The following is a 25,147-nucleotide window of genomic DNA, read 5'->3' as shown; positions in this document are numbered from 1 at the left end:
GAGGTGAAGTTCCAGGAAAGTCAACTTCATGGTAAAAGTATATTAATAACAAATGTATGAGAAAAAAAATACTAACTACCATGGCATTAGTTGCCAAAAGAATAAAGAGCAGAAGTAGAGGTGTAAGTGCCTTGAGACTTTCAAAAAAAACAAAACAAAACCTAAGAAGTTTGGAGAAAGATCTAATAAATAAAATGTCTACTGAGAAAATAAGATGAAAATAATTAAATATACAACTGAAGTTTTTATTAATGGTGGAGAAGCTGGCATTGGTATTGGACCGTCCTGATGTGGCTAGTTTATGTATAATGTGTGAAGGCATTAGAGAGCAATAAAAATAAATAAATATATAAGCCCTGATAAGGGCCTCCTGCTGGGAGAGAACCTCATTTTAAAATTGCCACACGTGTGTTTACTGAGAATATGCCTCAGTATATGAGGAATTAGGATTAAACATTTAGTGAATGCCATACCTAACATGTGATATTGGACATTCTTGTATTAGATTGAGAACAAAAGAAGTTATTTGATCTTACAATGTTTGCATTTGATAGGCTTTAGCAAATGAAATAAACCAAAAATGGGCAACAAAAGACCCTAAATCAGAAAATCAAATGAATTGTCTCTTTTTTGAATACAGCATAAGTTTTTATGTATTTTAATTTTTAATTGTTTAAATAATTTATTCAGGTGTTTTATTAATATTATTTATTTTATTTATGTATTATTATCTAAAGAAGTATTATGTATTTAAAGAAGTCTAAAGAATCCATCAAAGAAAATACATAGATAGAATGAGTAAATGAGGCATTTATTGTTTCCATAAAATTAATAAACAAGTAAAATTCCTTTTTTTACATAATAATGATAAGAGCTCACAAATGAAATAAAATAACACAACACCAAAATTATAAAATGTTATATTAAAATAGTATAAATAATAAAATATATTGTATAAAGTTTCTAATTCTTCACTGAAAAGCAGAAAAGTGTAATAAAAATATTTAAATTATAATGTTCATGTAAATTTGTAGAAATTAATATGTAAATGTTACTTTCTGTTTATGATTTGTAGGAAGTAATAGTGTATAAAGCAAAATTATATAAAGATGTCTACTTTTTAAAAATTTGATTTATAGAGTCAATGTCAATGCAGCCAAAACCGGAGCAGACAAGTTTTAGAAAGGAGATTTTTCTTCTAAAATGTACATGCAAATATAGAGTGTTAAGATGAATTTGTAACTACTTTGTAAAAGAAGAACAAACCAAAGAGACCTATACTTTCTGGCATCAAGTCTTATTACAAAGCTACAGTGGTTATAGTCATGTGATGGAATGTTGGTGTAAGGACGGAGACGTAACTTAAGTGAGTAGATAGAAGTGGAAAGATAGACTTGTGCAATAAGTAAAAGAATAAGACTGGGCCCTTGAAAAGCCACTCATGCCACAACTGGACAATGGCCACAGGTGAGAAGAAGAAAACAGCCTGATTCCTACCTAATACTGTGTGCAAAAATTAACTCTACATGGGTCATTGACCTAACAGTCATTCAGAAATATCAAATTATTACAGCTTGCGGTAGGCATGGATTTTCTAGAAGACAAGTAGTATTAATATTAAAAGAGAATAAAATAATTAATTAGACCTTATAAAAATTGGAAAATGTTGATTACCAGAATAAACTGCCAGGAAAGCATATAGTCATGACATAAAGTAATATCAACAATCTTGTCTCTACAATATATGAAGAACACCCTCAACTCATTAATAATAAAAAACAGCAACTATATTTTTTAAATAGTAAAAAACTTTGAACACACATTTCATTAAAGCAGACAGGCGAAGGACTACTTAGCTCTATTCAGTCATCAAGAAATTTCAATGTAAAACCCCCAAATATGCCATTCCATAGTCACATTGAAAGAATAAAAAAGTGTTGGTGAGCACATTCCCACACATTTCTAGTGTGAGAAGAAGAGTGTAGCTCACTCTGAAGAATAGTTGCTCAGTTTCTCACAGGGCGAAAGCATCAACCTGCTCTAAGGTGAAAATCACACGTGGTATTTATTCACGTTAGTTGAAATCTCATTGTTGAAAAATATTATGTATGATTGTTCAAAACACCTTTGTTCCTAGTGTTCCCAAAGTAGAATTAGCCCAAGTAGCCATCTTGAGGAGTACATACTTGGTCAGTCACACACTCCCACTGAATGTTTCTTGGTCATACGGGGACAGATGAGTTACTGCAGCCAACAACTCTGTTGAACAAAGGAAGCCACACACAAGAGTGCCTTCTCATGGTCTCACTGACTGAAGTGCTAGAACAGATGGCAAAGTTGAAATAATGGTTGTCTCAAGGTTTGTGGGGAAAGAGGTCCCCAGAAAGTTCCCTAGTTACGAGGAGTGCCTGTTTGATATGGTGGCAGCTGTGATTATAGGAATTTAATCTGCATCAAATTCAGTGGATTGTACACCAAAGGGCTGTGTGCTTTATTACCTGTCAATTATTTCTCTGTTAGAATAATGAATTTGGAATGCCAAATAGAAGATGTTCTGTCACAAAAAGAGACATCAGGGACTTAAAATTTGACTAATTAGTGAGAATGTAACAGACTTAAGAATTGAAACTAAAATTAAAAATGAAATTCGGAGAATGCAGTGAGAAAGATGTTTGATTAGTGTCAAAGACAAAAATAATATAGAGGGTGGGGTTTAAAAAATGCATTTAAAAAACCTAACAGCTGGGTAAAAGATGCCTGGTGCCGCCGACCCTGGTGACTGTCTTGAGTCTCATCCCCAGGACTCACGTGTGCCCTTGGCATCCACACACATACCATGATGCACATATCCCTAGTTGCTCACACACACACACACACACACACACACACACTATGAGGTAAAGAAACACCAACATAGCTACACTAGAACAATTTGTACTTGTATGCAATCCATTTTTGCCATGCCACTCTAAAAATAATTTAAAATAATAATAACCATTTATGATCTTACAGGCTCTACAAGTTGGGTCTTTGGAAGTAGACTGGATGTGTCAGCTGCTTTCCGTTTTGCTGTGTACCAAGTGCATGACAAAAGCCACTTGAGAAGGGGTTGATTTGGCTCACAGTGAGAGGGCGTGGCAGTGGGAGCTTGTGGCTGCTGGCCACCTTAGTGCTCAGTCAGGAGGCGCAGGACACTGACTGATTGTCATCAGCTCCTAGCCTCTTTCTATTTGTCCACCGATTAGCATGGCTTTCCCCATCTTACTTAACTAATCAAGATAATGCCTCACAGGCATGCCAGGGGCTAACCTAATCTAAACAATCCCTGACAGGCTCGTCCACAAGCCCACACCTTATTGGGTTGATGACCAATATTAACCCTGATATGACTTAAGATCACTCATGACACTCTAGTTAGAAGTAGATGGAGGCAACGGAGGGCTGCAGACCAGCCAGGGCAGAGGCTCCGATCTATCAGGGTTGCAAGTTGATGCTGGTTGTCTGTTGGAGGCCTTCATTCTCCACATGAGCCTTTTCATAGAACTGGTTGAATATCTGCACGATGAGACACCTGGCTTCCACCAGACTGTGCCCTCCTGGCAGCGTCGGACAAGCTACCTGCCTTGTAAGACCTATTCTTTGATGCCTTTAGTCCAGTATTTTACAGTATTCTTCTTGTCATGCAGGGCCTGCCCTTGTTTTCTGTGGGAGGGGAGTCTCTAAATTCTAGGGCAACATCAGGGCTCCCTTGGTGTTGGCTACTGTAGTAGGGAAATAAATACAGACTTTAAACAAAGAAATCTTTAAAATGCAAAGGCCAGTAGATGTAAACAGAAAGAAATAAAAGGGAAAAATGTCAGGGAGGAGGGGACTTTAACCTAATATCTTACCAGCAATAAAGGAAGCCAGGATCCAGTAGAAAATCATGCTAAAAATTCTGAGCAAGAATTACTGACAAACTTTAATTATAATCTCAGAGAATTCATCTTTCAGGAAGGGGGCAATGCCATATTTAGACATAGATGAGAACTGTTTCCTACATAAAAAGGATATGATTATGGGAGGTGAAACAATGACCCCCTCCTCCAAGAGAGTGCAAGGCAACAAGAAATAGTGACCACAGGACAATGGTAAAGCTGTCTACTCAATTAAAAGTATGGTATAAACCAGTCACACTGTAACACATCATGTTAAAATGAGAAACTGCTAACTAACTCAACAGCAGTAACTTATAAACTTAAAGTAGGAGTCACTGAAATTAAAATAGGAGAATAAAATGTCATCCTCAAAGAAGGCAGCAAGAAGAAACAGGAAAACCAGGGGGTGGAGAAAGAACATAAATTAAGAAATTAGAGAGAAATCCAAGCTATGTAGATGAACTTAACTCTCCAGATTAAGAAACAAGTATCGCAAAATAAAAAGCATCTATATGATTCTTGCAACAGAAAGAGTTAAAATATGAGGTGCAGGAAACTGAAATCAAAGATAAAAAAAAAAAGATATGTCTGGGAAATGCCGAGTTGGTTAAAAAGCAGGTTTCACCATGTTTCTGTCAGGGAAGCACTATTGCTAAAGATGAAGAGGCAGCATATTATTAACAGGGTACACGGTTCATCAAAGTCATAGAAAATTCTGTTTTTAAATTTTTTCTAGTAAGATGCTTCAAAAATAAACAGTATCCTGCCAGAATTATGGGACACAAACAGTTACAGACATTTTAATACACCACTCAGAAGTTGATAGAACATTGGACAGCAAAACAGCAAAGCATTAGGAGCTGTGCAGAACCCAGTTAATAAACTTGCTCTCATAGACTTGGGGATTATTGTTCCCAATAGGTAATAAATGCACAGAAGTAAAATTCTAGCAGATACCGGACCATTAAACAAGCTTCAGCAGAGGAAAATATAGGGATTGGGCTGTTGGGGGAAGCCTCATAGAACCTTGTTGGCTAAGGGCTCCTGGTGTGGTAGGATGGATTGGGAGTGGTGGGGGTACCTGGCGTCACCACTGTAGAAATCACAGGGTCCTTGTAAAGGTGACCTTGGCCTCATTCCTTTGTAAGTCTGTTTGTCTGTCTGTCTGTATTATGTATGTACATATCTATATAGATATGTATGTGTGCACATATGTATTTATCCTTTATCCCCTGAAGTGTTCATGGGAATTTGGACGTTTATAGAAGGCAAGGAAGAAAAAAGTTTTCATTAAGAAAGAGAACATAGAAAATCTGAGGAAAAAATACAGAAGTAATAGAAAAGCTTAGACTTGGAGCTATGTTTCTTAGAGGGTCATAAGAGGGTGCCTACTGCTGGTAATTGCAGACATCATGTTTGTGGTAAAGAGTAAATAACTCATTCTGTTCTTTCCCATTAGTCATGAGTGAAACGGTCTTTCATTTATTTTTGTTTTGTTTTATTTTGTTTCACTGATTTGTTCCTAGTCACATTCTACCTGGATCCAAGTTGTCTTTACCAGAAACCATACCAGGTACAGGCTGAAGAACCAAAGGGTCATGCTATCCTCACACATGTCTCTCTCCTTCACATGCTATAATTTCTTTAATCTTGCTTTACTTTCCAAGCCAAGGAAGGCTAATGAAGTCAATGGCGTTAAAAATGTATGAATGAGTGAAAGAAACAGACACAGTAGTGCACATCTTAAACACTACACTGGGTTTGGCAGTGGATACTTTGATATGGCTGGTGTCAGGAGCTTCAGAGTGGAAGGAAACTCATGGATCATAAAAATCAGCAGCAATGTCAACTCTGAACATATTTTGCATTTTCTTCTGTAAGAATTTAAGTAAAATCAAGCTGTTCTATTGTCATACCCATGCAAGATAGAAATCAACAACAAGTCACCTGGATGGAATTTTAAAGACACTAAAATACCTCAACAGTTAGTGGAGAAAACATTAATAGTTGAAGGCATATTAAGAACATGTGCTCCTCGTAACAGCACATAGAAGGAGCAAAGTGGTGACAGGAGGACTAAAAAATAAGTAAGAAATACCAGGAAGCCGGTATCCAGCTTTAGAATTTGAAATCACAGAACAAAATTAATGAAATCAAAGGAGGGGGGGAATGATCATAAATTATTGTAAAATAAAAATGATATTCATGCCTAAAGTTGATAAAATTAACAAATCTGTACATCTACTGTTTATTTAGTTACCTTTCTACTCTTGTTATAAAACACCATAACCAAAACATAAAAGAAAGCATCTAATTTAGGGCTCCCATTCAGAGGGCTAGAGTCGGTGATTGCAGAGCAAAGGCATGGTGGCTGGAACAGCGGAGCGCTCATGTCTTGATCTGTAAGTTAGAGGCAGAAAGAGACCGAGAATGGCGTGACTCTTTGTAACTTCAGTGCCCGCGCCCAGTGATTCACCTTCCCCAACAGTGTCGTGACCCTCATCCTTCCAGAACAGTTCCATCAGCTGGGGATCAAGTATTTAAATATATGAGTCTATGTGGGCTGTTGTTATTCAAACCACCACATTATACTTTTTGGTCCCCATAGGCTTGCAGCCACATCATAATGCAAAGTGCATTTAGTCCGACGTCAAAGGTCCTCGTAGTCTATCATAGTCCTATAGCAATTTAAAAGTCTAAAGTCTCTTCAGAGATCAAGACAATTTCTTAATTGTAACCCCCTTTAAAACAAAACAGCAAATTGCATACTTACAGCATAAACATAGAATATACATTTCCATTAGAAAAGAGAGGAACGGAGTGAAGAAATACTGAACCAAAGCCGAGACTGAAACCCAGAGGGGGAAAACTCCAAGTCCTGTAACTCTATGTATGATGTTAGAGGGCTCTTCCACCAGGCAGGTGCAGCCCTGGCAAATGTGAGTACCCACTTGAGGTGGAGCCTGGCTCCGCTGAATCACATCTGCGGAAGCCTCCTTTGCTGCTGCTTCGTAGAAGCAGAAAGGACCCTAGGCTTTTCTGTTTGCAAGTTGGAAGCTTAGCTGGGTGGCATCTTGCCTGGAGGAAACACCCCCTTTGTTCCACTCCATATGAGGACTTTCTTTACTCTTCTCATCTCTTTCACCACAAGCCTTGGTTGGAATGTTAAAGTCCTTGTGTTCTTTTTTTTTACTTCAAACAGTACATTTTGTATTTCCTTTCACCTTACTTGCTCTTCTTGATTGTAGATCCGCATAAGAGGGGCTACTAATAACCATGTGACAGAGTCAATATTTGGCTGTTTTGAAATCTTCTCTGGAAGGGGGAAAAATCCAGTACTTTTCAATTTAGGCTCAGGCAGATTCTTAGGGCAAGGACAGAAAGCAGCTACATTCTGTGTTAAAATACCACTAGACCGGTTTCTAGCCCAGATGCTAATATTGTTCTGTCTGAAACTACTTGATCTGTGATTCCACAGTGCACATGGCTCTCAGCCTTATGCTCTCCAAGATCCTATGAAGATGGCCCAATAAGCCCCACTTAGCAATTCAGCCTCTTTCCTAGTCCAAAATTCCACAGTCTCCGAGCATTCTCCCAAAACCCCCAGCATGGCCAGGCCTGTCACAACAATAGCCCACATCCTGGTACCAGTTTTTATCTTACTTTTCTATTGTTGTAATAAAACACTATGACCAAAGTAACTTATAAAATCAAATTTGGGGTTTACCATTTCAGAGAGTTAGATTCCATAAGTGGCAGAATAAAGACATGGCAGCAGAAAAGAGCTGAACACTTACATCTTAATCCACAAATTGGAGGCAAAGAGAAAAACATCTGATAAGGGAACACTGTAAAGAATGTACAAAAGATTTAAAAGAAAACAATAAACAACTTCATTAAAGATAGACTGATAACATCTATGGACACCTTACCACAGATAATTTCATATGGGAAAGAGGCGAATGAGAAATACAAAGTCAGAGATCAATGGGCAGTTAAACTCTGAAACAGCAGTCCCCACCATATGCAGGTTAGAGTGGCTAAAGCCTAGACCATGGACCACACCAAGTGCTGATGGATGTGGATGCTCTGGGATGCTCTTTTAGTCCTGGGGCAATGTGAATGGTACAGCTGCCTTGAAAGCCAGTATCCAGCTTCTTAACACACCCAACATGCATCGCCCAACCACACAACTATATTCTCTGTACTTATTGGAGAGGGATAGAAACTATGGTCACCTAAAGACCTAGACATAAATGTTTATGGCTTCATCATAACTGCTGAATCTCGGGAGCAACCAAGATGTCATTCAGTGGGTTTATGGGTTTATCACAGTGCTGAACTGTGGATAAACTATATAGTAAATCCAGATAGTGGAAAGTTATTCAACTCTAAGACCAAACGAGTCCTCAGATCATGAAAAGATGTGGTGTGAACTTTAAATGCTCCTAGTAAGCAAAATCAAGCCATTCTGGAAATGCTTCATGCTGCATTATTTCAGCTGGAAGGCATCTGGTAAAAGTAAGAACTACTGGGAACAGGGAAAAGATTAGAAGGTGCTGAGATCCAAGGCATGGAGAAGGCATGAGAGTGGATAGTTTAGGACAGTGAAATTACTCAACATTGTATATAATGACAGCTACACGGAGTTTGGAAGAGGGGTAGTCTTATATGCTGAGCGTATTCCAAACTATATTTTAACTAGAAAAGTTAAAGTTGGGGCCAGGTGTGGTGGTGCACACCTTTAATCCCAGCATTCGGGAGGCAGAGGCAAGTGGATCGCTGTGAGTTTGAGGCCAGCCTAGACTACAAAGCAAGTCTAGGACAGCCAAGGCTACACAGAGAAACCGTGTCTCTAGGAAAAACAACAAAAAGGTGTGGGTCATCTTATATGCCAGAAAATATGGTACATATTTTCCAAAGCTGCAAAATATACATAAATTGTGACCCTAATGCAAAGAAGGGACATTTGAGATGGTGTGTTAATCTGGGTTCATAAGTTGCAAAACTGTCCTGCTCTGCTAAGTGATATTGACGGTGAGGGAGGCTGAGCATGAAGGGAACGGGAAGTTCATGAAGAAACTCTATAACATCTCTTCCAATTTCACTGACTGATCTAAAATAAAATAAAGGCTTAACACAAAAATATTCAAAATAATATTCAATGTATTAATATGGAAACAATTTTATAATGAACTTGAAAGCTCCAGCAAAATATATAGATTAATAGACTTCTCCATTCATATATATTAGAAAATCTCTTAAAAACTAGAAAAATTCATTTTATTAATCCAGTAAAAGATATCTAACAAAATCTAGAGTTATCATATACATAATTGCTGAAGCACTGAAAGTATTGTTTTTAAAAATTAGTGGTGTAACTTGTGAAATCACAGACTGTAACAGCACACACAGGGCCGCACAGGTTCACACCAGCACTGAGAAGGAGAAGTGGATACAAAGTCCCCCCTAACCTAGAAGCCATTTGCAGCTGATTGCTTGGAACCCCAGTGGAGTTTCGCAGGGTACAGCAGCCACAACCAGTCCAGGAGTACTTGGCCAACACAAAACAGACCCCTTGTTTAGTTGTGTATGCTGTTTGTTTTTCTTTTTTCTTTTTCTTTTTACGTTGTTGGTTTTTATTTTTCTTTTTTGTTTTGGAGAGAGAGAGAGACGGGGCGGGGGGCGGGAATGAAATTGAATAAGTAGGGAGAGGGGGAGAAATTGGGGACAGTTGGAGTAGAAATGATATATTCAAAGTATATCATGTGAAACAATTTAAAATTAGAAAGTTTGAAAATCATTGCTGGGTCATTTCTATTAATTATTTTATGGATGTTTTACATAGCGCAGTAAGGCATAAATATATTTTAAAGACACATTGAAAAGTCATAACAAGACTTATCGATTTGGATGACTCTTAGTATAAGAATTCAAATTTTATAAAAGCAGACTTTATTATTAAATGGAGAATTTGCAGCATGAGTGCAGAATGTTGAAATAGTGTATCTTCGAGTAACCAGAAACAGAATAAATAGGACTGGAAATGACATTCACAAAAATGTGAGAACGAATGTACCTAGGACCAAGTGTAACGAAATGTTTATTACTGGCTTTCCTGAGAAGCTTGCAGTTTTCTAGAAAGACATTAACAAGGTCTAAGTGAATAGATGACATGGCTCATTCTCTCTTCTGGGCAGAGCGAGGTGACTTCTCTCAGGCTTCCTTCTGGGTCATTATGACCAAGTGGCATAGTTGTAGCTCGTGAAACAACAGCAATGCTGTTCATTCTGCTCACAGATCTGGCTTATAATGAAGTTGGCCTTTGTACTTTCTCTGGCTTGTTGTCAACAAACACACATGGCTAGAATTGGCAGAGCCATAAAATTTGAAGTCTGTGTCCCTGAATCACCATTCAAAATCCACATACCTCTTGGGTAAATCCATTATGTAAGAGTTCATGGACAGTTAAAACTCTCCTATCTCACTGGATCTACTTTATTAGTGTCTAGCATTACTTATTTCAACTCAGATAAAGGCGTCATGCTTAAAAACAGGAAGACCCTCTCATCCTCGAGGCATCAGTACTCTATCAGCCGATGTCCAGTCCTGATACACTTCTAATGAAATTTCTTCTCTACTAGAGCTTTTCAGGATACTTGGCAAGCTGATGCTAGAAATTTAGGTTAAAATGCTCAGCACTCAGAATAGCCAAGGCATTTAGGAGATCAAATAAAGAAACCTGGGTAGGAAGGAATTGTCTCCTCGGTTACGTGAGCTGCTTATTGCACAGATACTTACCAGCAGAGAAAGTCCAAGTTGGAACTGTAGTAGATTTGGCCTTACAGAGAGTAAACGCTTGTTGGTTAAATGGTATCGCAATGCTGCAGCAAGCCCAAGTAGACTTCATGGTTCAGTAAATTCACCCTCGTGGGTTTGAGTGAAAACAATCATGTTGCCCAAAACAGGCATGATAAGGTTGATCTAAAGATTAAAAACTAGAAGCTGTATCATTATTTGTGATATCAGATACATGGTAAAGTTAAAGATGAATGGAAACAATTTATGTGTGCGTAAGACTGTGGGTGGACCCATGGCAATGGGTGAGCGCACACAAGGCAGGCTTCTATCCCGCTTTTCTTCTAGTTACTGAGTGAGTAGGGCACAGGGGCCTTCTGTTTCTCATGCATTGGTGTCACGTTTTTTAATCTATCAAGAATTTCCCACAAGGCTGGCAGATCTGGACCTGGGCATGGGGTCACGGGGAAGGGGCTACACAAACTGTTGCACCAATCAAGGACAATGCATGCAGCATGCAGTGAACCTAGCCCTTGCTCAGATCTAGCCAATGACAGCTCATTCTCCATGGTTGTGGGGAGAGTGGGAACTGTCTCTGACATGAACTCTGGTGCCCCCTAATTTCATCGCTTCCCCTTGGTGGGGAGGCCCAGTGGACACAGAGGAAGGGGAAGCAGGCTATCCAGATGAGACATGATAGACTGTGGTCATGTGGTGGGGCAGGAGGTCCCCTTCTGCCAGAGGTCTAGGGGAGGGGAATAGGACAGAAGAGGGAAGGAAGGTGGGAATGGTAAGATAAAGTGAGGGGATAACAATCTGAATAAATTATAATTAAAAATAAATAATAAGAAATAATATCCCAATATGAAATATAAACGTAATCATTGGCTCCAACTATTTTCTGCTGGGACAGTATTACTAGCTTATTTACTAGGTAAGTGTTGAGCTTGTCCCATCAATATGCCTAGCACAGTCACTATTTTTCTTTTATATATCTTCTGCCTCAACTCACCTGTCATGAAAGACATCATGCAAGTGTGCATGGTGGCTTTTCTTACCACAGGATATCTTATTTAGACATGCCACATAAATACATTTTGGAATGAGTCATCTGCCTTAATCAGACTGGTCGCTTTGTGTCCATGTTATGTGACTGAACCAATATTATAGAAATTTACTAACCCAGAGAGAAACTTTATCTGGGAAAAGGTCATTGTTAATGGACACCAGCTCTAAGAAGTCACACGCTGGCTTTTGTTTTTTTCTGCATGATGCAGCCACTGCTCCAGGTTTAGAAGTGTCTCAAATCCCTCTAGTTCAGTTGAACCACTAGAAGTATCTTTGAAAGCTCTCAGCTCCATGTCCCCAAAATCTAGTTTTTCTAGAAGAATATGAAAACAAAGAGAGAGGAATCTCAGCTTTCTTCTCTCCACAATCCCCTGAGGACATAAATTATCAGACCCTTTCTTCCAAAGGTTTACAAACCTGTGAAGACCTACGTTGTCCTTTCTGCTCCCCACCCCCTTCTCCAATGTACCTGTGGCCCTGTCACACTGCCCTTGACAGGCCTTGAACTGACCACCAGTATCTGCATTTTAGGTTTTTGTACTGTCTCTTCCCCCTGGGAGGACCCTCTTCCTCAGTTGTTTACTGAACTCTCTCTTGTTTCATTCAGATTTCTGTTCAAAACTGCTCAAACGCTACCTCACTGAAGTGTCTTTTCCTGGTCCCCTTATTTCAAGTACAATTCACCTTGCTCTTTGCATTTAAATTTTCTGGGAGCTTCTCCACAGCATGCCTAATCCAGTGACAGCATGTTATCATTATAATGCATTTCCAGGATCATGATTTTTCTCTTCTTTTTGATATAAACTTTTTGAGAACTAGAACTTGGTGTGTGTCCTGGTACCTCGTATGGAATGCTGTTCACTGAGTGTCACCGAATAAAGGAAAGAGGAATTTGCCTTTCTGCTGCCTAGAGAGGGGAAAGGCTCCTTGGTGTAGCCATGGCACTGAGATGGGGTGTAGGTAGGAAAATTTGCTTCTTATAGAAAGTGCATAGAACTTGAAATAGAATATCTGGCGTCTTCTACTTTATTGACACAACTTTAGGTAGCTTTAAATGCCAATTTATTCTGGGCAAATGTATTAGATCAAAGTTGGTATGAACCAAGTAGATACAGAAAGTGATATAATTTTTATAAATCTTGGAATGTTAAGAGAATTATTACTATCTTGTTGAACCAATATGAAAATGTTGCAAGAGCATAGTACCCATTCAAATTAAAATATATTATTTTTAAAATTAGAATAGCTCTCCTAAATAGCCAATGAACTTCTAGCAATTCTTAAAAGGGAAATTAAATGCAATTAAAAAACAAACTAAAAGCTGTTATAAACCAACAAAATACAATGTTTCCACATATGTATATATGCAATTGCAGCTATAATTACTGCTTTCTCAACTGTTGAATTTCAGTCTTTATAAAATTAATTAGGACTTTCATTATTGTTTCTTTCTCTGAGGAATATGTAGATGTTCCCATCTCAGCTGGTTAGAGAGTTTCATTTTATAATATTCCCAGCCATTCCCTTTGATTTAATCTGAGTCATGCTGTGTAGAGAAAGGCAAACAGGAACAGCCCACTTAGAATTGGGTTATTTGAATTCTTTTTTTTTTTCCTTTAGTAAAGAAATCTTTGCTATTATGTGATAAGTATGAAAAAGTCTCAGAAAAAGGGAAAGAATCTAAGATATTTCTTTAAGGGAAAACAAATGTTTTAAACATGAATATTGGAACAAACAAAAGAGTTTGATGTTTTAGTTTCTGGCTCCCGCTTTTCAAAGTGAGGGCTTACTTCCATTTTAAAGCATGGATTGTTGTTACGTTATTGAAATTACTAACATGCAATGAAGCTATTAAAATCGGTATGGTGATCCCAGAAACAACTTCTATGCCTGTTTGTTACCGGAGGAAGGCAGAAGAAAGTTAAACTGAAATTAGTGCACATTAGAGATGAATCTGTGCGAGGAAGCCCGCTGCTCTGCAGGGCTGGACTTCAGCTGTACACACTGCCAAACTCAGAGAGGGGCCTCCACTCTTGTCTGTTCTGCGGAGTTCATTGAGTAAAAGTTTGGAGAAGTGAGAGCACATTCTAAAAGGCAGAGAAGGAGAGAGCTGACTCCTTACCATGGGAGAGGTCTTAACCCCTAAGTCAGCAAAAACCTCAGGTGTCACCTCCCAGTGTCACTCGCACACACCCAGCCGTATCTCCCTAATGTTCTGGGGTGTTAGTTCTTTTTCTTTTTGCTATACCCCATTGTGTATCACAGGATGTTGTACGAACCCTGTATGTATAGGTGTGTCCCAGTACTCTGAGCTTCTCATGGTCAGCTCCATATGATGATCATGGAACGAAAGCTAAGGTAGAGTCGGAGGTGACTCTACATTTTCAGAATAAGTAAGTCAATAATCTACCACCCACCTTGCTAGTGGGGATCAGACATGTTTGGAGCTCAGGGCCAACTCGTGAAAGAGGCTACTGGCTTTGCTTGGGCTGCTGAAATAGACAGCGGGTGCACATTGTGAGCAGTGCATCTTTAGAACAGAGAGGTTTTAGTGTCTCAGCAATAGACTCTTTCCGAAACCCCCAACTTTGTTTTATTACTTGGAGGAGCTCTACAGGCACATGTTTCTATTACTTGCCCCTTTTCTCTTCAACCATCAAATAAACCAGTGAATTAAACTGTGTTAGTCTCCAGACTGAGAAAAGATCTTTACCAACCCTACATCTGACAAAGGTCTAATATTCAAAATATATAAAGAACTCAAGAAGCTAAACACCACCAAACCAAATAACCCAATTGAGAAATGGGGCTTGGAACTAAACAGAGAATTCTCAACAGAGGAATATCAAATGGCTGAGAAACACTTAAAGAAATGCTCAACCTCCTTAGTCATCAGGAAAATGCAAATCAAAACAACTCTGAGATTCCATCTTACACCCATCAGAATGGCTAAGATCAAAAACTCAAGTGACACCACATGCTGGCGAGGATGTGGGGAGAGAGGAACACGCCTTCATTGCTGGTGGGAATGCAAACTAGTACAGCCACTTTGGAAATCTATCTGGTGCTATCTCAGAAAAATGAGAATAGGGCTTCCTCAAGACCCAGCTATTCCACTCCTTGGAATATACCCAGAAGATGCTCCAGCACACAACAAGGACATTTGCTCAACCATGTTCATAGCAGCCTTATTCATAATAGCCAGAACATGGAAACAGCCTAAATGTCCCTCAGTAGAAGAATGGATAAAGAAACTGTGGTACATATACACTATGGAATACTACTCAGCTATTAAAAACAAGGAATTCCCGAAATTTGTGGATAAATGGATTGAGCTAGAAATGATCATAATGAGTGAGTTAACCCAGAAGCAGAAAGACTTAAATGGTATATACTCACTTATATCTGCATACTAGCCCAAGGGACATGTCCCACAAAAGCCTTCACTTACCAGGAAACTGGGACAGAGGGGAGGACATCCTATTGGGACTCTAGATGAGAGAAGCATGGGAGAATGGCAAAGTAGAAGGATCCAGAGGGTCCTAGAAACCTACAAGTAGAACATTATGATAGGCAGATTTGGGCCCAGGGGTCCTGCTCAAACTAACACACCAGCCAAGGACAATACAGGCGGTAAACTTTAAACCCCTACCCAGATCTAGCCAATGATCAGAACAGTCTCCACACTTGAGTGGAGAGTGGGATATGACTTTCTCACGTACTCTGGTGCCTCACATTTGACCATGTCCCCTGGAGGGGGAGACCTGGTGGCACTCAGAGGAAGGACAGCAGGTTACTGAGAAGAGACTTGATACCCTATGAGCATATACAGGGGGAGGTAATCCCCCTCAGGAACAGTCATAGGGGAGGGGAATAAGGGGAAAAGGGGCGGGAGGGAAGAATGGGAGGACACAGGGGATGGGATAACCATTGAGATGTAACAAGAATAAATTAATAATAAAAAATTTTTAAAAATGTGTTAGTCCTGTCTGTTGGGAGCGCGTAAGAATGAATGGTCTCTCTCTCTCTCTCTCTCTCTCTCTCTCTCTCTCTCTCTCTCTCTCTCTCTCTCTCTCTCCCAACCCCACCCCCGCTCTCTTGGCCTTCCCCTGCATGGAAGCCTAGAGCTGCTTCCAACAAACCTGTGTTTATATACTTAAGGAAAAAAAAAGAATGAATTTCAATTGTCTTCAACAGTAATAAGGTACATATGACTGAAGTTTCTCTCAAAATCGTGACTGACACAAGATCTGCGAAGTAATATCTGAGATGATGTGCGTGCATGTGTGTGCTTTGAAGGAAAGTTTGATATGTATGAAAACTCATAGAGTTAGCAGGAAGCTTAAAAGCAGCACACATTTTGTAACATCTTCAGCTTTCTTCGATGTCCTCTTCAGGTTGACTTTGGATTCGCGAAGAAGATTGGCTCCGGGCAGAAGACATGGACGTTCTGTGGGACTCCAGAGTATGTGGCCCCCGAGGTCATTCTCAACAAGGGACATGACTTCAGTGTGGACTTCTGGTCACTGGGAATTCTTGTCTATGAGCTCCTAACGGGCAAGTAAGTGTGAACCTGCAGCTTAGTTCAGTCTCTTCCAACCTCGTCTATAGAGTAAAATAATTCACTGATGATAAAAATACAAAATTTAAAATTTAACCATCTAAAAACATTGCCTTTTCCTCTGCAAATTTCTTCTGTACATTGCTTCACATACAGGGCTTGAATAGGAAGTTTAAGATATAGATAAAGGATTCAGAAAATTAAAACAAAGGAATATAGAATTATAGCTTACCTAAAGTGGCAAGCTACCTTGTTACAGATAAGACATTCAATATGTGACTGTTTTATAATCCAGGAACAGAAATAATGAAAACATTGGGTTTGCTTGAACTTATTTCTTTTTAAATACATGTGAAAGCTGTTTTCCTAGTTGAGTAAAATCCATTGATCAATCAAACTAAATTTGGCTAGATTCTGCCATCTTCCCCAGATGTCATTAACCAGAAATGCTAAGAGAAAGCTACAATACTGAATTTAAATTTTAAATCCCCTGATAACTCCTTTCCAAGGTGCTAATGAACAGAGCCAAGACAGGGCATTAACAGTTCAGCAGTTAAGAGTGGATTGTCATTCCCAGGTGATGAAAAGATAGGATTAATGAATCTGCAGTCTTAAATATTTAACACAGTACAGTGTGCATGTTCACCCACAAATGAATGTACATGCACACATGCAACACATGACTCCACATTTGTAAAATACTTCACTGAGTACAAAGCACATATACATATAATCTAGTTCAGCTTTCTTAACATATATGGGAGATAAGGTAGGAATTTTTATTATTATTTTATGATTCAATTTTTTTGATTATTTTATGATTTAAGTTTTACAAGTTAGACAACTAGGTCACAAAGCTTATCTGCCTGAGAGCAGCAATTTGATCCCAGGCCTTCTGGCTCTCTGTGACGTACTTTCCATGACACATTCATGCTTTATGATCCTTTATAGCCAATTGTACTCAGCATTGGTTTCAGGGAGATTTGCACTTAGAATTGTCTAAGCAGTACTGAAATGGGTCCGTTAGTGGGACATGCATATCAGCATGCATATGACAAAACAATTTCATAGAATCTTTTCAAACTTTCTCTCTCTCTCTCTCTCTCTCTCTCTCTCTCTCTCTCTCTCTCTCTCTCTCTCTCTCTTTCTCTCCCTCTCTCACACACACACACACACACACACACACACACACACACACGCACACACACACACAGAGTAAGGACCCAAATGGAGCTTTATACATTCTAAAGAAGCACTCTACCACTGAACTATGATCTTAAAGGTCTTAAACACTACAAGCCTCAGTGCTAAACAAAAAATGCTAAAACCTCTATGTTTCCCAAATTAGTCCACATAACACTGGGGAAACAGATAATGAAATCTGTATTTCATCTGGATCACTATTCATTATGTATATCCATGTCCAAATATACATCATTTCAGATGTGGCTGGAAGAATGAAAAATTTCCTGGTAGGCTCTGAGAAAGTTGTTTAAGGTGTACAGAATTGGGTTGTTTCAATTTTCCTTCCTCATCTTAGTGGTTTCCAGGGCAGAGGTAGTGACATGGTGGTTCTTGGAGCTTCTGGAAAATACACACGTCAGTCCTTATCACCTGAAAAATGTGTCACGTAGAGTAGCAAAGTAAATTGTGGAAATAAAGGAGGGAGAGAAATCACAGCAACTTGGAATTGCTGTGGTGGCCTTGAGCAATCGATCATAAAGCAGTCAGAGCGATATTTTTCCAGATGTGTTCAGGGCATGGCAGAAGGAAAGTCCACTTTTCATTTCCTGATCTAGTGTTACAGGATGTCAGGGAAAATGATGGCGGGGGGTGGGAGGGGGGAGGCAGGGAGGAAGGAAAGAAGGAAGAAAGGAAAGAAAGAAGGAAGAAAGGAAAGAAAGAACACAGTGGAAAAATAACACAGTTGCAAAAATGCTTCCACATGTATGTATCTGTGTATGCTGAAGATGCCACACTGACAGCTTTGCTCCCACTTCAGTTTCTTCGCACAGGAAGCATAGGTTACTGGAAACTTGATGCATAACTTTTGCTTCAAGGCTTTATTTTATTTTATTTTATTTTATTTTATTTTATTTTATTTTATTTTATTTTGCCAAAGGTGGTTTCCAAAGGCCTCAAACATGGTTGATATACAACAGAGTAGCTAGATCATCTTAATTTTCAAATTTTAAATGGCATTCTAAACCAGACTGGAAGTGTTTTAGAAAGTAAAGTGATAACATGAATTAAAACGTTACCCAACATTGGTGGCTACGTCTCAACCAGTTTTTACCCAGTAGTATATTCCCTGACATATTCCTTTTGGTTCTTTCTAGAACCCCCGTTCTTCCTCCGTATCCTACACTGATAGTCCCTTCTCTATCTTCATTTCAGACTTTTCTCTTTTCCCTGAGAGTTTAACGTTGGACCAGTCTGTCCTTGGCCTCTTTTCCTATGGAACGCTCATAGGATCATATCTTCACGTCCCATGGCCATAAACCTTGTGAGATGACCCCAGTCATACTTCCTTAGTGCTTTCCCTCAATACTAAGCTCATAAATCCAACTGCCTGCCTAGCAGCTCCATGTGGTCCTGGAACAGAACTGTGATTCTTCCCTCTGTAACTGGCTGCCCCAGTGCTGAGTCAGCGGGCTCTCTAGCGCCGTAGTGAAATAACTAAGATCGCTTGTGAATAAGAAAGATTTATTCTAGTTCCTAGTTTCAGTCTATGCCTCATGGACTCTGTAGAACCAGGAACAGGGTACAGTATGACAGGAGCATGTGACAAAGGAGTTCTGTCACCATGTGATGACCAGAACATAAAGAAGAAACAAATGGTGAACACCCTGACACTCCCGTCAGGGTCCTCTCCCCAGTGGCCTGACTTTTTCCAGTAAGCTTTATTCTCAAAAGTTCCATTACGTCCCCATTGTGAAGCAGCTTGGGATTCGGGCCTCTGGGGAATAACCCAGATCCAAATTGCAGCCCTCACCTCTGCTGTAGTCTGTCTCTCTTAGTGACAACAGTTCCCTTCTGTGGTCACGCTGGCCAAATGTCATTTCTCCCTTAGAGAACTGTTGCATTCACTACAGTTACAAATCCCATTAGCTTTATCAGCCTTAGCTCTATAGCAAAACTCTGTAAGCTGGGTGGCTTTTTTTTTTTTTTTAAGATAGTTTATTTTTGCAATTTGGGAGGCTGGAAGCCTCGGCAAAGAGGTGAGTTTTAGTGAGGATTCTTCTAGTTGCAGACCCCTGACTTCTTATGAGTTTATCACTAGGAATAAGAGAGACAGCCAGGGTTCTGTCTCAGAAGGCCACTAATTATACTCAATGGTGGCCCCACCCTTGACCCAGTTAACTTCATTTCAAGATTATGGCTTCACCATATAAGTTTGACAAAAGGACATGATTAGTGCATTGCATGGGCTACATAGAACTGCATCTATTTTACCACCTTCAACACTGCTTCCCACAGCCAGCCTCCTACACAGCACTTTATTTCTTGTATTTAAAACAGATGACTGGAGTTCCTATAAGTTCCACTACTGACTCAGATCCATTTCCAGGTCCTTACTAGCCCACCAGATACACACGATGCTGCTATAATCACTCGCACGCCTCGCAGCTAGCTAGCTTACTCACTCCACCATCCATGCTCCTGCCCACTCCTGCCTACACCCGACGCATTCCTTTGCACTTCCTGTCTCAGAACAACTGTGTGGCTCATCCACTCCCTCTGTCCACTCAATCTTCTTCTATTTTGTCAGCTTAGAAAGGAGATTTTTCTTACTCACTGTCTTCTACCCACCCTCCCTCTCTGTATTCTTTAGCTTTCTTTTTAGTGTTTATCACCACTTGACACATTACCTGTGTGTATCATTTAAGAGATGGGAAATTGGTGAGAATTTTTTTTTCATGATGTATTCAAATCTGTTGTAAACTAACTAAGGATGGTGGAGGAGATTGGAGAGACAGGAGGTAGGAGGAAGAGAAGTAGGAAGAGAGAATTGAAGTCTATTTCAGAAGTCTCTCAGACTCTCCTTCATGTGTGCTTCCATTTTGCATCTTCTACAGCCCTCCCTTTTCTGGGATAGACCAAATGATGACCTACAATTTGATTCTCAAAGGAATCGAAAAAATGGATTTCCCCAGAAAGATAACACGGCGACCTGAGGATTTGATCCGAAGGCTTTGCAGGTGAGAGCGACCATGAGTAACACCTAGCACTGGAGGAAGTGTGAGCGAAGGCTTCCACCCCTGTGCAGTGTGTAGATGCTTCCCAATTAGGTTGGTGTGTTCACGACTTGAACATTTTATGTTGCTCTTGTAAGTAAAGAACGTTTTTCAGTTAAGAAAAATGAAAATGGTGCATGCGTGTGTGTGTGTGTGTGTGTGTGTGTGTGTGTGTGTGTGACTAGAAGATGTCACCACGTCTGTGACTGGAGTGCCTGTTGTGAGCTGTCATATGGGTGCTGGGAACCCAACCAAGGTGTTCTGGAAGGGGCAACAAACTCCATTAACCACTGAGCCATCTCTCTAGCACCTTAGTATTCTTTTTTCTTTTTTCTTTTTTCCTTTTCTTTCCTTTTCTTTTTTAAAAACAGCTTTCAAGAAAAGATTTATTCACTTTTATCTGTGTGGCTATTTTACTTGCATGTATGTCTATGCACCATGTGCATGCCTGGTGGCCACAAAAGTCCAAAGAGAGCATTGTGTCTCCTAGGACCGGACTTAGAGACTGACAGTTGTGAGCTGCCATGTGGGTCCTGGGATTTGGATTGGTACCTTCTGGAAGAACAGTCAGCGAGCGTTCATATCCACTGAGCTACCCCTCCAGCTTTTTTTAAAAGTAGTTCAGCCTTCTACTTACTACCGAAAACATAATTTTTTCAGAAAAATACTGGAGACTTCCAGAGTTTGTTTGGTTTGGCTTTGCTTAAACTCCAGCATGCTGCTGTGCCCCGACCCCACCTCTGAAGGAAAATTGAAAGGATTTAAAGTTAGTAAATCAAGAACATCAAACCTAGTTTGAGTGGTACGAGTGGGAATCCCTGCACACTTCTAAGATTGCAGCTCAGATGTAAGTGAAACTCTCCAGCCTTCCCTGGATTTGCTTAGCAGTTTGCAAGCTAGTGTTTGCTCAAGCACCCTCCCACAGGTCACTTACAGATGCATCCACACACTTGTAGCTGCGCCTCCTCCATGGAGGGGCCGTGACTTCAGTCTCTCTCTGTACTCAAGTGGCTGACCCACAATAGGATCTGATGACAATTATGGAATGAATGGATTTAAAGACGAACAGGTATTTGTTTACCTAAAACCACTCGCACATTGTTATTATAAATTTCTTTCATAAACTATTTCAGGCAAAATCCAACAGAAAGGCTGGGGAATCTGAAGAACGGCATCAACGACATTAAGAAACACAGGTACTTTGTTACTGAGATAAACGTAGGACTACATAGAATGGCCAGGTGTCTTAGCTGGGATTCCTATAGCTGTGATAAATACCATAGCCAAAAGCAACTTGTAGAGGAAAGAGTTTGTTTCATGTGACAGCTTGTAGTCCATCTACCAGGGAAGTTGAGGCAGGAGCCTGGAGGCAGAAAGTGCCACAGAGGCCGTGTAGGAGGGTTGCTGACTGGCTTGCCCACAGGCCAGTCTGCTGGGAACATTTTCTCAGTTGAGGTTCCCTTTTCCAAAATGACTCTGCCTTGTATCAAACTGACAGATAAGCCAGCAGCGCATGAGGTGACCATGACAGATTCTCGCAGGAAGGAGATCGCAATGCAGGCTTTCAACTTTTGAGTGTTTCATAACTAGGTTTTTCTTTGTAGTTCATTAATTATAGTTGCCCAAAACAGTTTCAATATGATTTCCTTAACACTGAAATTTCACGTCAAGAATGAGCAGTCACAGAAACAGGTTTGTTGTTGTTGTTGGTTTTTCCATTATTAGTTTTATTAGTATCAACCTGGCTTCTGCAAATGAATTTAATAAAATTTTGGCTTTGAATTTGTAAATAAACTAGGATATAATCCTTGAAGAGATGCACAAGAGCACGGTACAGCTTAACTGACTATTAAACAACACCGACTAATGCGTTTTTACTTTACGGTACTGTGAAAGCAATGCATTTAGTCAGAACTATGGCAAGGTCTTGCTCTGGCCTCACCCAGGTCCTCTGTCCTCACAAATCCATTAAAAGAAGTCACAAGAGACAAAGTGTGGGACAAAAGTTAGGGAAAATGTGTTACCAAGTCAAGTGGGGCATCAAGGAATAAGAGTGTGCAATGGCCAAAGACAACATTGCAGTGCAGAGCGCCCTCCTGTCGTGGTGAGAGTAGACCGTGGCCAGCAGGACCGTTGCTCTGCTTATATAGTTAGGTAGGCTCTATGATTGTTTCTTGAGGCAGTTTTTCTGGGGGAGGGGCGGGGCGTGTTTTCCTGTCCAGATTGCCAAGCTCATTTGTGTTCACTCTTACAGGAGGGGTAATGGTTTGCTACGGTTCTTGCTAGATAGCAATCTTACAAGGTTTGGGGTTCCTGGTCCTGTTGTAGATAGTACCAATGGCTTTCTGGCCAGTTCAGGAGGTCACATCTCCAGGGCTGGAGAAATGACTCTGCTCAATTAAAGGTAAAGCCCTGCAGCTCTAGTCCTTGGCTTTCCATGCTGTGCCCTGTGAGGGAGGGGGTCCAGCTCCACTGTCCTTAAAGATGGCTAATGTCTAAATAGCGCCCTGCAGGAACCCTATCCTGGCTTCTTAAAACCTTTCTGTAGCTAGCGATGAGTAAAGTACTCTCTTAAGATGTCAGGCTTATTGCTGTGAGGCACAGCACCCAAGCCCAGGGGAATTGACTGTGTTATTATTTATGATGTTTGGGAATTTAAGTTGTTAAATCCTTTTTATTTAATATATTTTCAAATTACGTTAGTTTTTGTCAGTACGGGCTTTATCATAAGTCACTCCTATTCTATTTAGTTTTAACTCGTATTACATTTAAAATATAATTTCGTCTGAATGTTTCTTTAAGTTCTGAAATCTCAATTTACTTTTCTGTTGAAGTATATTGATTTACACAGACCCACAAGAATGAGTCATTCTCATGGGTGATCTAGCATCCCTTCTAATAGCTTTTAGACTCCCTGTTCACTTCCTTGACATCCCCTCTAATTTGAATAAATATTTAAGTATGGTGCCTGGAACCTTTAAGATTCATGTGTTTTAAATCAGTCCTTGGCAAGTCCTGAAATTTTCATGATGTTTATCATTTTGCTTACAATTCACAGATAGAAAATATCACCTATAACTATATTTTGATGGTCTCGCCTATAAATCTGCGAATTCTATTACTGTAAACCTTTGAACATGCTGGTGTGCTCACTTGCAAAAATAAAAACATCTCTAATGTTTATTCTTCTCAGATTTAGGGGTGGTGTTTCTCCCTCCCTCTCTCTCTCTCTCTCTCTCTCTCTCTCTCTCTCTCTTTCTCTCTCTCTCTCTGTGTGTGTGTGTGTGTGTGTGTGTGTGTCTGTGTGTGTGCTGGGAATCAGGATAAAAAGCCGGAGTTCTGAGCATGCTAAGCACAGGCCTTACCACCTAGCCATGCCCCCACCTCCCACCCTCTGCTGGTTTTTTTCACTGAGACATTAGGTGAATATCAGCAGCATAAACACAGAAGGAGGCATGTAGCCGCTATCTGTCCTCTTCAACAGCAGCTGCCAGCGATTAAATAAATAAATATACCAGAAGGTGCCATTCCTGCTGTAGGAATTCAAGATCCCCCTTGCAATAAAGCCACCTGTTCACCACTGTGAAACCAAGCACCCCTGTAGGGTGAATTAGAAAGAAAAGGAGGGAGGGAGACATCAGGCAGACATATCTGGAACTTTATAGACAGTAAAGTACTTTAATACTTTATCCTTTGTCATCCTCTGGCTTACCTTCAACTGCAAAGCTCATAATTTGACTTAAAATCCAATTTATCTTCTCCTTGCACCTCATACTGTTGCCATAGTTTCTTTTCTCATTATAAAATGCCGTTCATATTGACAAGCGTCCCACCAATTAGAGTGGTTTTTCTTATATTGTCCCTGTTCTCATTAAGGAGTCCTCAGCCTTTGCGTTGGGCTGTAGGAGAACAGAATTGATCCTGATGGCTGACAAGCGCCAGCCTTATCCCTTTCTTCTCATTTACCTGAGGCTCATTCCAACGCAGAGGCAAGAATGCGGTGGGATGCGCATGCGCATTGACAGTGACACTGTGTACTTGCTTCCCTTCCAGCGAGGGCTGCCGGTATCACACACAGCTCAAAGTCACAGTGCCCAGGGACAGTTGACGAGAGACAACAGATTGCACACTGTTCTCCCAACTGGAAAACAGAACTTCATTCTAATTTTCTCTTCTTCTGGTGCCTTTTCTTTTCTTTTATATTTATTGTTTTGGTTTTTCGAGACAGGGTCTCTCTGTGTTAGCCTTGGCTGGCCTAGACTCACTTTGTAAATCAGGCAGGCCTCGAACTCACATCACCCCACTTGCCTCTGCCTCCCAAGTGCTAGGATTAAAGGCGTGAGCCACCACACCCCGACCTAGCTATCAAGCTAGGGCATAAGGCCAGGGTGGGTATGCAGGAGTCTCTGTGTATAGCTCTAGGTCAGCAGTTCTCAAGTTGTGGGTCGTTAACCCCCCACCCCCACTCCCAAGAGCCTCATATCTCATATCCTGCATCTCGGATATTTACATTATGATTCAAAACAGTAATGAAATTACAGTTATGAAGTAGCAACGAAATAAGT

The 25,147-nt window shown here is 40.2% G+C and overlaps 1 protein-coding gene across 2 annotated transcripts in view; it reads left to right on the top strand.

The window, feature by feature from the left end:
* Prkg2 (protein kinase cGMP-dependent 2) overlaps positions 1 to 25,147 on the top strand; it is an 89,904-nt gene that overhangs the window by 58,834 nt on the left and 5,923 nt on the right. For both annotated transcript variants that reach the window (XM_051170814.1, XM_051170813.1), the window contains 3 exons: positions 16,181 to 16,344; positions 20,424 to 20,546; positions 21,716 to 21,778. In XM_051170814.1, the coding sequence (XP_051026771.1) occupies positions 16,181 to 16,344; positions 20,424 to 20,546; positions 21,716 to 21,778 (350 nt within the window). The remainder of the gene's footprint in view (positions 1 to 16,180; positions 16,345 to 20,423; positions 20,547 to 21,715; positions 21,779 to 25,147) is intronic.

Source organism: Acomys russatus, chromosome 28, assembly GCF_903995435.1.
Source record: "Acomys russatus chromosome 28, mAcoRus1.1, whole genome shotgun sequence".
In the NCBI taxonomy this organism is placed as follows: domain Eukaryota; kingdom Metazoa; phylum Chordata; class Mammalia; order Rodentia; family Muridae; genus Acomys; species Acomys russatus.
This window is presented reverse-complemented; position numbering and strand designations above follow the sequence as displayed.